This window comes from Cygnus olor, chromosome 11 (assembly GCF_009769625.2).
Source record: "Cygnus olor isolate bCygOlo1 chromosome 11, bCygOlo1.pri.v2, whole genome shotgun sequence".
In the NCBI taxonomy this organism is placed as follows: domain Eukaryota; kingdom Metazoa; phylum Chordata; class Aves; order Anseriformes; family Anatidae; genus Cygnus; species Cygnus olor.
The window spans coordinates 13,904,233-13,918,756 of record NC_049179.1 but is presented as its reverse complement, the minus strand read 5'-3'; the positions used below and the strand labels follow the sequence as shown (position 1 = coordinate 13,918,756).

Below are 14,524 nucleotides of genomic sequence, written 5' to 3'. Positions count from 1 at the left end.
TCTCCCACAGCTCCTCCTCTTTTCAAAGGGAAACGAAAACAAACTCCGGGCCAGACGTGTGTCCTCCAGGAAAGCCACGTGTGAGCGCTGACCCGGGCTGCTGCTTGGTCCAGGTGTCCAGACCCTCTGCGGCGGATACCCACAGCCATCCCCGGGGTCAGCACGCACCTGAGGCACAGCCCACCAGGCACCTCCATACAGTTTTGAATAGCCAACACATGTCTTTGAGCACTGACAGCCTCCTCAGCAGGAACAAGTGTCCTGAGAGGCCGGGGTGCACACCCATCCCCTGGCTGCTTCAAAAAGCTCCTCCGAAGAACATTTCCTAGAGCTCAGCTTTGTACCAGACCCTCGTAAAGTCTCCCAGGCAGGAAGGCATTTCTCTCTTCCTGCCCAGAGCTTTACACTAATATATTTTTAAGACACCCAGCCTGTTAGTCATGCCCCACGCACCCTCTGCAATCATCCCTCCTTCTCTGTGGGAACTGCCACCGCACCACTGACCTCATCCAGCCTCTGCCAGAGCCTTTACCGGGGCTCGGGGAGCGGTGACACCCGTGGTGGTGGCAGCTGTGACACCGGGCAGTGCTCCAGCACCTGCACAGCTGCTCCCCGTGTGTCCCCTGCCTCTACCTCGGCCCCTGCTGGCACCAGAGTGATCTCAGACCTGGACTGCTCTGGGAGAACGGAGGAGGTGGGAAACAACTGAAAAAAGAACCCATTATTAACAGGCTGCCTGTCCCTGGCAGCTTCTGTCCCCACTGAACCGTCCCTTGCTCCCCATGCCGCAGTGACAAGAGGTGTCATAACATCCTGAGAAACGTTTCAGCGTGTTTCTGCCCGAGGTGTTAACCAGTTTGCCTTCCGCCATCAACCCCCCTCCAGGCATTTTCGCTGTACGGTTCGCTCCTGCCGCCTTGCCATCGTGCCCCGCGAGCCACTCGATGCTGCCCGCACATCCCATGCACCCCGCGTGCTCCCGGCGGCTCCTGGAGGAGTGGAACGGCCTCGGCTCCAGGGCCGAGTCCCCAGCAGGAACCCCAGGACCTGCCCGTGACCCTGCGGTAGGTGCGATCCCTTTAGGGTTGCTGTGAGATGGGGTTTCTTTGTGGTCTCCCTTCTCCTTTGTCATATCCGCGTCTCCTTTTCCATAGATTATCTTCTGCGAGAGCCGGCCGTGCGAGGACACCTCCACCTGGCTGTGTCTGCGTGCTGCCGCGCCTGCTGCGGGCGGGCAGACAGAGCAGCCATGAGGAAGGACAGTGACCCCACAGCCCCAGCGTGGGGGCGGCGGGGCTGTGTTTTGAGGAGCACGTGCAGCCCCACGCAGGAGGCGCGTTCGCCGGGCTGCCTGCGGTTAGCCGTCAGGCTTTTTGCAGGGAGCAGCCGTGGATGCGGGGAGCAGCTCGTCTGGGAGCGTGTCACGGTTCTGCCCGGTCTTGCAGCTGCCTGCCAGCCGCTGCGCAAACACGGCCCCGGCGAACGTGCCGCCCTCGCCTCTCATCCGCTCTGCGCTTTGCTGGGCTCCAAGATCAGCCCCACCTCGGCTGGGCGAGCAGGAGCCGCTCCTGCCCCACCAGCCGAGGGCTCCCAGCCTCGGCTGCTGAGAGACCCGGGTGCGCAGGGGGAGAGCTCCTTCGGTTTTCTCCCAAAGAAATCTCCCGTCTCATTGCCAAGCACGTCCGCAGCCCTTCGGTGGACACAGGAGTGGATGCAATCCTCTGCGCTGGTTTCACATCCTGTTTTCTTTCTTCTTCTATTCTTTTTTTTCTTTTTCTTTTTTTCCATTCTCAGCTTCATCTTCTAATTTGCTCCCCATTTTCTCACTCCTTTCCCCCGCTCCTCTCTCTATCCCCTCCTTTTTGCTTTTCCATGCATCCTTTTTAATACTTTATCTGTTCTCCAACGTCCTCTTCTGCTTTCCCATCTCCCAGCCTAACCCTCCTGCGCTGCCCCGTCTGCACGACAGCACAAAAAGACCAGCAGTCGGCAGCCCCCGAAATGCAAACAGCAGCTGCCCGCAGGCCACATCCCTGGAGCACAGCGCAGCAAGAATTCCCCTTGCTGCATCCCACGGCCCTGAAACCACAAAGCCCTGTCCCGAGGAAAGCCGCACAGCATCATCTTCTGGGGGGTAAACAGTCAGCTAGACGGGGCTGGTGTTTTAGGCTGAAAAAGCCTTTGGGGCTGTTGGTGACTGCAGCCGGCACCTTGTTCTCCATCTCACCTCAAAGACAGCAGATTTGTACCTGCCTTAGGAAGGATGCTGAGCGGGGAGGGAGGAGGCCACCCATTCCCTGCAGCACAGCACCCTCTAGCCTCCGCTGGGGCCGCAGCTCTTTGCTGGTCCCAGGGAGGACCTCCAGCACCAGCATGCGTTCAGCCAGGCGTCCTCCTGTGTGTCCCAACACATCCAGCCCTGTGTGCCGCCAGCACAACGCCCTCACGGCACGATCAGCAGTTGTGCAGAGGGTGGATTTCAGGGGAATTTCGTGGATCGGGATCTTAAAGCTGGAGCTGCTCTGTGCTGAGCCACTGTGTGGTAAAGCAGATGCCAGGGCTGAAAGGCTTTGCGAGGGGGAGCCCAGGGGGAGCAGAGGTGGTGCCAGCCCGTGAAGGAATCATTACGGTGTCAGCAGCGCTGTTTATTTCCTCCAGCCCTTGCTTTAATTTAACTCGGCGGTGGTACAGGCAAGGTTTCCAGAGGGGCTGTGCGGCTCCCACACAGCCAAGCTGGGTCTGTGGGCATGGACCGGGGTGGTCCCCCCCAGCTCTGCTCGGATGTGGCAGCAGACCCCACATGTCTGGGACTGCAGGGGAAGGGGCAGATGGGGATGGTCCTTCATCTCAGCCATCCCACAGCTCCCCGCTGCCTCCTAACCCCCAACCCATTCCTCCCTTGCTCCCCACCACTCCCACACACCACCCACCTCCCCCCTCACACCCCCTTCCTTTCTACACCTCCATGCAACAAAGCTCTGGCTCTTTGCACCCCAACACCACCACCCTTTCCCCCGAATCACAACTGCAACCTCACTCTTTGTCCCCACCCTCCTCCAAACGCAGTCTGTGCTCCCCACCTCCCAGCCCAGCCCCAGCCCCACTATTTTGGCACGAGGCAGCGCTTCCACCTCCGCTCGCCTCATTTCCATAAATACTGCTCTCTAGGAAGAGGCTCTCGCCCACCCCTCAAGCACTACTAAAGTTCAGGTTTTTGTAGGGGACCAATAATCCCACCGTTCGGTTCACCGAGCTCCTCAGTTTGCAGGATTGCAAACTCATTCACCACTACTTCTATCGCAACTTCTCCAGGGAAAGTATTTCACAAGCAGGCACTGAAAAAAAAAAAAAAAAAAGCGTGGCTCTAGCATTCTCCCTGGCTGGCTTCCTGAGGCTGGATAATCATAGCCTTTCCGAACTCCAACCTCAGGAACACGGCATAATGGCAAATGTCAGGCAGACCACTCGGAATTAAGCCGAAGACAAACAGCTTCCTTTATTCGGTGTGACATCTTGGGAATGCTCCAGGAGCAGCTCATACGTCTCCCTGGCTGTGCTGCGTTCATTTGTTCCCTCCTGCTCTCCACCGACAGCTCCCTTCCCAGCTTGATCTGCCTGCCCCATACCCGCTGCTCACGCGCTGCCTCCCCTGCACACCGACACTCCTCTTTGTGCCTGCAGCTGTGTCTCAATTTACCAAAATTTGGGACAAAGGGGCAGAAATGGCTCCCAGCAAACAAAAAGCGGTATCGTAGGTGGCTCCTGTTGGGAACAGGTCTGCTCAGCCTGGCAGCTTCGGGAGCATTGACGGGGATTTCACCTCGCCAGGCTCCCTGGAAAATTCGGGAGTGTTGTGGCACAGATCCAGCTGAGGGAGATACTGAAGGATCCTTCCCCTGCCAGGCCGGGGCTGCTTGGGGAAGCAGGCAATGTCTGAGTGCCATGGAGCACCCAGAAGCAGGAGGCAGACCCCGTCCTCCCCCAGCACCCAGCACCCAGGAGTTTGGTTCCCAAAGCCTCTTCCCCCAGCCAGCAGCTGTGGCTGGACACGGGGTAAAAGCAGTGAGCTGGCTGTCAGGAATCTGTGGACAGAACCGGCTGAGCACAGCCTGGTAAAGCGCTCAGCTCAGTGGCATTTCTCTTTTGGCCTAAACAATTTGGGAACGCAGCAGCCTATCTGCTCTGAAATGACCGGTCCCTGTGATAGCAGGCAGAGCCTTCTTGGTTTGGCAGAAAACCAGAAAAAAAAGAGTCAGAAAGTTGCTAGCGCTGGGCAGCAGAGGACATGCCTTCAGCCACAGGAAGGGACCAGGGACCTCTGGTCTGCAGGGGACGAAAGGGTGGACAGCAGTAACCCGGTAAGGCAGAGGTTAGTCACCGAGTTCTATAATTAGGAAATAAATAGCGTGCTAAATAAACCCAGAGCAGAAGCTTTTGAGGAGGGCGACAGAGCTGGAAGTTGGCAATGAGCAACCGAATGAGAATGTGATGGAAAAATACTGAGCAGGTGGGCCACGTGCCACCTCCACGGCTGGCTTGTGTGATGCAGCCCTTCTCCCATCCCTGGCATTTGTCTCTTTACGTTGTCAGCTCCTCAGGACAGAAGGCCAGTCTATTTAGAGATCTGCAAAGTGCCCATTACGCTTTTAGACACCATTTTCAGAAAACACATAAGAGTCCAAAGAGCACTGTGCATCCAGATCCAACAGGCTCTCAAACAGCTGAGTGCTGCAGCCGGCGAGCCTGTACCTCACAGGCGCTGCAGGGAAGGCAGAGAGGAAAAATCATTGCCTTTATTTCCATCTGTAAAGCTTTTCTGTGCTCACATGTCCCTGACAGGCACTTTGCTTACTTTCAGCTGGCAATCAAACCCTGTCATAAGAGATGTTTTCTCTCTTGCTCCTGCTGCACTGGCGGAGATCAACACCCCGATGTTTCCTCCAGCAAAAAGGTTTCCTAAGAGGTGCAAAGTCCCTGGGTGTTCTTCAGTGTACCGGTGCACGGTGAGTTTGCTGACCAGGAGAAAAGCTGGGCCAACGGAAATGAAGCAGAAAAAGAGTCGGTTCCTTACGGCAGCAACGAGCAAAAGAGAGAGGGATGCGAAGAATAAAACGTCACCGTCACCAAGGCGTTGCACGGCATGTCTCAGCCTGGCCTTGCACTGCACCAAGTTCTCTCTGCCTGATGTCTTCCCAATTGCTGGGTTTTTAGAGGTAAAATTACAGTGTTTTTCCTTGGCCTTGGTGTACAGAGCTAAGTGCCTGCCCAATGCACAAGGCAAAGCTCTATTCTTCCTGGGCCTACAGTTCCCAGCACATACATCTGGCTTCCTTTGCAGTACCCACACTAATCAGAGGAATCCTCCTGTCTCCGAAGCATTTGGGTGTTGCTGGACACCCTCATCCCACTGCAGGGCAGGAACATCACATGAGGGCCTGCTGGGCTGGAGCTGCCAAATGGCTCCCTATGAGGCAGGCAGGCTGGAAACGGAGCTCGGCTCTTCCCAGCACCCTGCCGTTACGGGACGGTTTAGGCTCCTGCTCGGATGGCATTTCCCCAGCATGAGCTGTGCGCTGCGAGTGACACAGCCTCCTGGCTGCGGGCCACATCCTGCGCACACCACTGCTCCCACAGCAGCCAGCCGCACCGTGCTGAGCATCGCGGGGCTTCGGCTGCAGCAGCAGCAGCTCCCCACATGCTCAGAGGGAGGGCAGCTTCCTTCGCAAGCCGCAACCCAGAGGCTGTTTTAATAGCCTGCAGCCGGGCTTGCACTCACAAACACGCCTGCTTCCTCCCCGCCACCTCAACTCCTGCACCAGGAGGTAGAGCTGAACCCCCCCGATCTTCTCCAGCTGACCTGCACCAGGTTCCTCCTTCCCCGCCTGGAGACGCAGCACCTTTTCCACCCCATTCCTTCTCCTTGCCATAACCAGACAGCTCAGCAGTTCGGCTCCCCCTGCCACAGAATTTGTGCTGCCAGCTATTCAATGTTTTTTCTCCCCCAGTTCTCAGATCTCGCTCCTCACTGACAGGTCTGAGCACCCCTGTATAAAAAGCTGCCATATGTTTTACTTCTCCTTCTCAGCAAGCGGGCAGATAAGAGTTTGCTTTGCTGTGCTTTGTGGCAGTGTGCTGAAGAAAGCTCCCTGCTAATAGCCAGGTAAGAGAAATCCCCAACAGCCTCAAGGCGCTACGGTAAAAGCCTTGCCTGGAGGCTCAGCACTGCTTCACCGCTTATTTTCCTGCAGTTCGCCTGGGCCCACTGTGAGCAGACAAGGTATAACTGGAATCAATCGGACTGCAATTGCGTGTAATCAAACCCAAACACATTCTTCAAATACTTGGTTAAGAGGCTGATACCGGAAGTTTATCTAATAAGCCTGTCTTGCGGCTTGATCACAGGCATAGCTCAGCAGACCTCAGCCAAGCCACGTTAACGCCGTGTTTAATAACCACCACGCAGCCTGGACATTTTTACCAGGTTTGTTAAAGGCTGAAGATAAGGAGTTTGGCTCCTGCTTGACCGCAAGGTGCGGGATCGCTCCTATAGCGAGGAGAAGAGGCACTGAGGCGCTGCTGCTGTACCTCTTCCACCTTTTTCGGCTCAGCAGTCCCCGTGCTGCCCTTCCCCGAGCTCCCTCCTTCGCGGTGACTCAGTGCACGGCAGTTACTCATCTCTCCAGATACACAACTCTCTGGAAAATGTGACTTGCGCCCTGAAAGCTTTCTCGACGTAGGAAGCTCCAACTCCCGGTAAACAGAGGAGACAAGATGACTGAAATCAGGGAAGGGATTTTTCCACCCAGTTACATAAAGTGACCAGAAAACATAGCTAGGAACAGCTGATGTTACTAGGACTGTAACACGTTGCCCTTTTGGGACACTCTGAGAGGAGCAAGTTGATAAACATCGCATTGCAGACATTTCTTTCGTTATTATTTGTTTTCTTTCTGTGCCTAGACCCGCAGGCTGTTTTTGGATGGGAGGATTTTGCTGTCAGCGAGCCATGCCACCCGTCCTGCGGGAGGCAGCCAAATGGCTCCCCAGTGTCTCTGAGCGGCCAGGAGCCCTCCTCGCCCCTCAGGGTCACATTGATCATGCCAAGGTGGGCCCCTGGCCATGCACTGTCCTGGTGAAGCCGCAGCCACCATTTTGGAAGTCCAAAATGGAGCACATCATTCTCGCTATAACCACCTGAAAGGAAGGTGTGAGGAGCTGGGGTTGGGCTCTTCTTGCAGATAAGTAGCAATGGGACTAGAGGGAATGGCCTCAAGTTATGCCAGGGGAGGTTCCGGTTGGAAATTCTGAGACATTTCTTCTCAGAAAGAGCAGTCAGGCATTGGGACAGGATGCCCAAGGAGGTGGTGGTGTCACCGTCCCTGGGGGTGTTCAAGGAGAGGTTGGACGTGGTGCTTGGGGGCATGGCTTAGTGACAGTGGTGGTAGGGGGATGGTTGGACCAGATGACCTTGGAGGGCTTTTCCAATCCCAATGATTACATGATGAACCCTAAGCAACCATTTTTAATCGCCAGGCAGCCCTACACCGCCAGCACTTCACGCAGGAACAACCTTTATTGCACACCACCACCTCACGCCCCACTGGAGCTGCTCCGCTCCCTCAGTAGAGCCCAGCCCTGGGGCCACCGAGGGCCGGGCGTGCCCCGGCTCCCTGGGCTGCCCTCCCCACAGCCGGGGTTCGGGCCCCGGTGGCAGAGAGCGGCCGGCGGCGAACAAAACGCCTCAGCCCCGGCAGCCGCCTCACTCCGCGGCCACCCCCAGCCCGGCCCCTCTCTGTCATGGCGGCGGCTCCCCACAGCCACCCCCAACCCCGCCCCTCCCCCGGACGCCAATCACGGCCGGACTGACCGCCCTCCGCACCAATAAACCCGCAGGTCCCCGCCCCCCCGCTCCTCAACCACCCAATGGCAACCGAGCCGCTCCAGCTCCCGCCCCCTACCCTCCTCCGGCACCAATGGGCGCGCGAGCGGCGGGGCGGCGCTGCCAATGGGGGGACGAGGGCGGCTGCTAAGGGGCCGCGGGCGGCGGGGCGGCCGCAGACGGGCGGGAGCGGCGGCGGAGGCGGCCGGGCCCGCAGGTGAGGGGTTGGCGGTGGCGGGGCCGGAGCGGGGTCCCGGCGTCCCGGCACCGTGACGGGACGCGGGGGGGGGCTGCTCCGACCGGAGGCCTCCCGGTTTCGGTCCCGGGGGGGGTTTAAAGGTCCGCCAGGCCTGGGGGGGAGGCTTCGCGGCGCTGCGGTTTGTAATAAGCGGCCGTTTCCTCCTGCTGGTGCTCGCTGCGCAGCCTGCTCGGCGTTCTGGGGGCTCTGCCGGGTTCTCCTCATAAATTTAGAGGCGTCTCGGGTGGCTTGTGCGGCTACGGGGCGGGCAGGTGGCCCTGTAGCGGGTATGGTACGTGTATAGCTGGTATGCTGCGCCTGGGGACAGCCCTCACCCCATACAGTAAGTTTTTAAGGGGTCTCTGTTACCGGTGGCTTTGCTCCTACAGCTGTCCTTGGAAGGATCTCGTCCCCTCCTCGGAAGGATCTCCTCCTCGGAAGGATCACACCGTCATTGGAAGGATCTCCTTGGAAGGCTCGCATCCCGTCGTTGCGCTCTCAGGTGAGTCTCTCCCAAAACCATCCATCAGCTCCCTCTCGCCCGTGCTTTACGCTTGTCCCTGCTGTGGTAAGTTCCAAAGATTCCTCTCTGCCCCTTGCAGGTTGCTGTTTGCTTCCACATCATCAGTGCCTCCTAATGTAATAAATGTTTGTGGGTTATTAATCAGCTCGCTGGCACAGTGGGTTCATGGTGGTTTACGTGCCTCGTTTATCAATGGTTATCGTGTTGAGCCGTGTCCGTAGTACTGCTTGGGTTGGTATGTTCCAGTCCTCGCTGATACCGTGTTCTTAGAACGCAGCGTTGGGCTGTTTGCATTCTTAATATCTCGGTTTCACACCTTCTTCCATAATGTTTATTTCCTGTGCCTGAGTGGGGAGTTTTGTTACTGACATCGCCTTTGTTCCATTGGTCCCCTTGCTGGGTCACCTACTTCTCTTTTCTGAGATGCTTGTTCAGGTCTTGTGTCACAGGAGCAGCTTGAGTAAGTTATCGTCTCTTCTTGGATCGGTGGGTACGCAGCCTTCCTTAGAGCAAGAACAAGAAGGATATTAAAAAACTGAGAGGTAACATTTGGGTTCTCCTGTCTTACTCTTAAAAACAGTCATTTTTCAGCTTTTGTGTTGGCAGCTCCTCAATGTTCCTGAGTGAACTAGCTGAATAGGGCACGAGGCTGACCTCGGATTCTGTCTTTTCTAGGGGTGGAATCTCTTCCCTCTCTGACCTCCAGAGAGCTGTGGAGGTTGGGGGTAATGCTTTCCATCTTGCAAAACCATTTCTGAAGAAGTTAAACTAAAAATCGATTTGTTCTACTCCTCTTGTAAAAGCTGTTTTCCCTTCAGTGAATAAATAGCAGCTTAAGCTTTCAGCATTTCATAAAGCTGCATTATTAAACTTGTCATGTGAAAACCCAGAGATTAACACAGTGAAATGGTCACTGTTCTGGGCTGTGGTGTAGAGAAGGAAAGATGGCAAAACAACAACATTTGTCTTTGACAGGCACACAGAGAGGTTGTCCAAACACAAAGTTTCAACTGCATTTATAGCTGTCTTTTGATGCACCATAGAAAATGGTGGCTTTAGAGCAATGATTCAATCATTCTGTAGTCTGACCTCACCTGATAATGGAAATGTTGGTGCTGCTGGATTCACCTTGTCCTTTTACTCGTCTTTCTTGCTCTCGCCTACCTCTTCGTCCTTCGTGCTGCCAGCCCTGGCAGTGCTGGAACTTGGATTAAGTTAACAAACAACAGGATTTAGCAAAGTCTGTAGTAGGGGGTTGCATGCTGAGGTCTTTAGTGTCTGTAGTCCCAGCTGAATGGTGCTGACACTACCTAGACCTAGCAGATCTTATTTGTTCAGGCTTTGGGAAGCACGTCAAACGCCACGCAAGCCACTGTGTGTGGTGATGAGTTGGGTGCAGAAGGGAGCTGTGTTAAAACCAGATAAAATTGGCAGGTACAAACCAGATCCATAGCTTAGCTGGCATTATTGAAAGTTCTGGCTTCTCGTGCCTTCTTGTGATTGTGCTGTGAGTTAGCAATTTAATATTTAATGATACACTTCACCTCTCTGATCCTTGTTTGCAACATGTCTAGACTAATGCTGCCATTAGCGGATTAGAAATGGCCAAGTGCTCAGTCGTCTACCCTACCATGGGAAAAGCAAGCTGGCTTTTCTGCTTGCTAGGAATGGCTCCCAGTGCTCTGAAGCTGGTGGTTTGGACTTCCCAGCAAAAGCCTAAATCTTCAAAGTTCTGGTAGCGTGTTGGAGTCTGCATCTATATTTGCTGAGCTTCTCTGGAAGATCTCGCTCCATGGTGTGTTAGAGTACAGCTCTGAGCAGCTATTTGTGATGTGTGCTATAGATCAACTGTTTCTATATATGGCAAATGAACTTCTCTACAAATATTTGCACTTCTTCATCCTAAATGGCTCTTGAAGATTAAGCTTATAAGCAGTTCAAAGAACAAACTGATAAAACTCGTCTGACTTTTCAGACATTAAATTTAAGACTCGATTGACTTCGTTACCAAGCAGTTTACTTCATTTCAATGTGCAAGGGCAGTCTGACCTTCTTATGGAGAAGACGGTCCTGCCTGCCCAACATACCTGTCGTCTGGTAATGCTGCTAACCTAGCCAGGCAGTCATCACAGCCTCTTTCAGCTCTAGGAAGCCTTGTGTGCCCTGAGGCTTCTCTTTTCTCCAGCTCTGTCAGTTGACTTGATAATAAAATAATTGTCTGGCTGCCAGCTTTGCTCATCCAACATTGGGCAGCAATAATCAAAATTGCTCTACAGAGCAGTTTTGTACAAACCACCTGCTTGAAACATCTTTGCCTGTGCTCTGTTAGAGGTAAGGGCAGTGGAAGAAGCGTCGCGCTTTACAACATGCAGATGTCTTCATCCGTATCCCTAGATTCACCAGGAAGTGCAGCTGTCTAGCTCTGGAGACCTGTTTTACTGTTGAGAGATATTTGAGTTTCTCGTTGTCATAGATTCAGTCTGACAAGAATAAACAACAATGGCAACTTTGTCAGTACGGACTGAGCTCCTGCAAACACCAAACCCTTCTGAAACTCCAGTTGTACTTGTTGCTCAGATATTTGGTATAAAATTGTGTTTTCAGGGCACCGAGTGCTTGGTGTGATGTGGGCTCCCTGCAGAAAGGGCCAGCTGGGGCAAGTGGCTGGCTGCTAGCGAGGGTTTTGCTGCTCACCCATTCACCCTGCTTCTCTCCGAGCTTCTAAACTTATTTACATCTTCCAAAGATGCCTTTGCATCAGGATGCAGGTTCCAGAAAGATTACACCGAGGGCATTCAAATCTGGCTGTCCCTTAACTGGAACACCCTGTTCTGTACATTGTGGGCCGGGCATATGTGAATGTGGAAGGCTTGTACCAGAAGGAGCAGATGCACAAAGCGAATGTCCTTGTAAGAGGTAGAGAGAAATCCCTAAGAAGTGTGGTTGTAATCTCCCTAAATTCCCATTCATGCTCAGCAGGACGGAGGGCAGTCGAGCTCTCCAAGGTGTGAGTTGCTGGTGACTGCTCTAATGCTCCAAAACCTGCTTGCTTTAATCAACATCCTGATAAAAGCTGCGTTATTTTTCAGTAGGGGTAAGTATGTGTTGGTCAGGTCCTGCCTCCTTGTATTAGGTTCTTTTACCCTGAAGCTTTGTTGTTTAATTTTCGAATGCAATGATGCGAATCAGCCTTCTGTCTGTCGTGGGCAGCCTCAGCGTGAATGACTCTGCAAATCTTCTGTGCTGCCGTGGAGCAGAGCTGCTCAGCTGGGGGGAAACAGGCAGGCTGTCTGAGGACTTCACAGCGAAGTGGCAGCTCAGCTTTGTTTCTGTTCAGGTAGAGGTGTTTTCTGACTGCTTCAGGATTAGACCAGATTGAGCACTGTTGGCTGGCTTGACTCGTGCTTTGCTGATGGATGGTGTGCCCTGCTGCGCAGCTAAAGTGGTGTGGAACAGGCTCTGCATGTGCAGCTGTGCTCCCTGCAGCAGGGCGAGGAACAGCTGGGATGTGTGTGGACTTCAGGCTGCTCTTCGAGCTCTGACAGTGTGGGGACAGAGGGAACGAGTCTGAGGACAAACGAGGCTGTGACGGTGTGATGCTGCGTTTCAAACCGCAGTGAAGGAACAGAGCCGACTCCTCTGGGGCTCTTCAGTCTAATGCAGTTCATAGCAGCTCATGTAACTGTTTGTGGCTTGATGTTGGTAGTATTCCTCTTGCTGAGTGGGGATCATCAGGTTCTCTGCAATGTTATTCAACTTCTTCTCTTGAGCTTAAGGCTGCCCACTGACCCCGGGCGATGTGGTAGGTAAGTGACACCTGCTAATGCTGTCAGACCACAGAAGGGTGTTAGCCAGTATTTTTTTTTTCCCCTCCCACAGTACCTAAAAGTAAGCTTGACCTCTTCTACAAAGAGCTGAATCCCTGCTGCTTGACGAGGCAGTAGTTAGGGTGTGACAAAGTCCTAAGTCTCTGCAGTAAGCAATGAATTATGTTTGTTTAATAACATAAGCTTTTCTCTTAAGATAAGATGCAATTAATTGATTTCTATGGAGTCATCAGAGCATTAATGGTCTTGTCTGAGTTTAATCTTGTATATCAGATGTGTGTAATAAAAGCTTATGAAGTTTTTTCGATTCATCTATGACAAACAGGATCCAGCTAGTTTGCTGTGCAGCCTCCAATATGTGCCACCTTTCTTCTGAGGTAAGATGCAGAAGCTGCCTGTCATGCAGTAGAACTCTTCTGATCAGCTGAAGAAACAAAAGCAGTTCCTGGCAATCGGAAGGAAGTGAAATTGAAGGCTCATTTGACTGTAAATTAGCCTTCTTGGGGAAGTGAAGGAGCTCCGGAGCCTTTGGCCCTGTGGGCTGTGGAATTATTTTCAGGCGCTTTCTCAAGCGAGCTGCCTTGGCACGTACACCCAGCCTTCCGAGGGGCTTGGCTTCTTCTCTGCAGGTGCTGGATTTTTCAGAGTCAAAAAATAAATAAATAAAAGCTCCAGTTAAAGGCAGCTGTCTTTCTGGCTGCACTGATGGTGCCTCATGCTATGAACTTTGTCCCTGTAGCCTCACAGTACCTCTAGATTTAGTGCATGAGCCAAATATTGTATCTGGTGAAAAGGTCAAATTCCTGTGAAGACAGCAGCCAACAAATTCATGTTGGAACAGGGTGTAAACAGTACCTGCTGCTTTGTACACTCACCAGCCAGCCAAATCCTGGCCTGGGAGCTGGCTTTGGCACAAGGCAGAGGGATTTGCACTGAGGACCTGTGTGCTGTCTGAATAACGTTCTAGTAAGCAAGCATCCCGGCGATGGGACATGTCAGCGTGCCCCATGTGTTTGGAGATAAAAACTTGTCTGATGACAAAACCACAGTGGGCTTTGCCAGACTCCTGATGGTCTGGTGACTTTCTCCCTCTTGGTCACATCTCCTGAAAACCTAAGTGCTTAAAGTGCTCCGAGTGCTCAGCTAATGCTTAATTAGTCCCTCTGTGACTCGAGGTCTGAAGCTCAGTTGGCTCCTGTAAATGGCCAGAAGTACTGAGGAGCACATCACGATCTCAGTGGTTCTGATGTGTTGTCTTCTAAGCCACCCCTGTAGATACCAGGAGGTTCTGCGGTGTCACGCCTTGCTTTGTGCCCCTAAAATGATGGGGTTAGTACTGGTGTGGCCCTAAAATATTTGTATTTGTGTAGTTCTTTGGAGAGCTGAAAGTAGCAATCTAGGCTTAATGCTTTTTGCTGAAAAAATGAGCACCTTTTTTATAAAAGGTGCTCAGTAGAAGACAGGATACTTGGGCTGCGCAATAATGCTTAAAGCTCTTTCATTGTTCCCCTTTCAAATTCCTGTACTCGGGTAGCTGCTGTGACCTCAGGCTGTCCTCCAGTGCTTTACAAAACCTTAATCCCGCAGTTGTTCTTGTCAAGAAACAGTGCTTCAAGCTCTTTCCCTACGTACGTTTCCATCTGGATGGTCTCTAAACATCTCCCTCTGCATTTAAACATCTGGCTGAAAGCACAGCACACTGACACGCTTCTGTATGCTTCCTGGAGTGAGTTTCAAGTAATCCTCTGACGTAAAGCTTGGCTTTCTTTGTAGTGCCCTGAGTTCCCACCCTTTCCATAGTGAAGTTCCCTTCTCTCTAATGCAGGCCTAGGTATCCTACGTGATATCAACAGGCCTGTAACCTCTGGTTGTGCGGTGTATCGTGTGGGAGGGGTGTGGGCTTTGACTTATTGATTTCCTGGAAATATTTCCTAAAGAACTTCAGTGAAGTAGCCTTCCTTCTCCCTTCAGGGGAAAAAAAAAAAAACAGCAATAAACCTTACTTCTGATATGAATCTTTCTAGGCACAACTTTGTAAAGGAGAGTGTTTTGCTTCC

At 53.0% G+C, this 14,524-nt stretch overlaps 2 protein-coding genes across 6 annotated transcripts in view; both read left to right on the top strand.

Moving 5' to 3' along the window:
• Positions 1-2,941: 2,941 nt before the first annotated feature.
• On the top strand, positions 2,942-7,774 carry LOC121076251. The gene is made up of 2 exons (XM_040570392.1): positions 2,942-6,160; positions 6,249-7,774. Exon 1 carries the CDS (start codon positions 4,827-4,829, stop codon positions 5,748-5,750), a length of 924 nt encoding a protein of 307 aa, XP_040426326.1. The 5' UTR covers positions 2,942-4,826; the 3' UTR covers positions 5,751-6,160; positions 6,249-7,774.
• Positions 7,775-8,038: 264 nt separating this feature from the next.
• ABHD2 (abhydrolase domain containing 2, acylglycerol lipase) overlaps positions 8,039-14,524 on the top strand; it is a 40,000-nt gene continuing 33,514 nt past the window's right edge. Inside the window, exons 1-2 of one of the 5 annotated variants that reach the window (XM_040570500.1) lie at positions 8,039-8,096; positions 8,507-8,619. The gene's annotated coding sequence lies outside the window, so the exon portion shown is untranslated. Of the gene's footprint in view, positions 8,410-8,506; positions 8,620-13,981; positions 14,194-14,524 lie in introns of those variants that run through there. The other 4 variants (XM_040570503.1, XM_040570502.1, XM_040570501.1 and 1 more) reach the window with 4 other exon arrangements.

What these genes read in the sequence shown, in the direction of transcription:
- LOC121076251 (XM_040570392.1), top strand. Translation starts at nt 4,827, where the DNA reads ATGTCCCTGACAGGCACTTTGCTTACTTTCAGCTGGCAATCAAACCCT.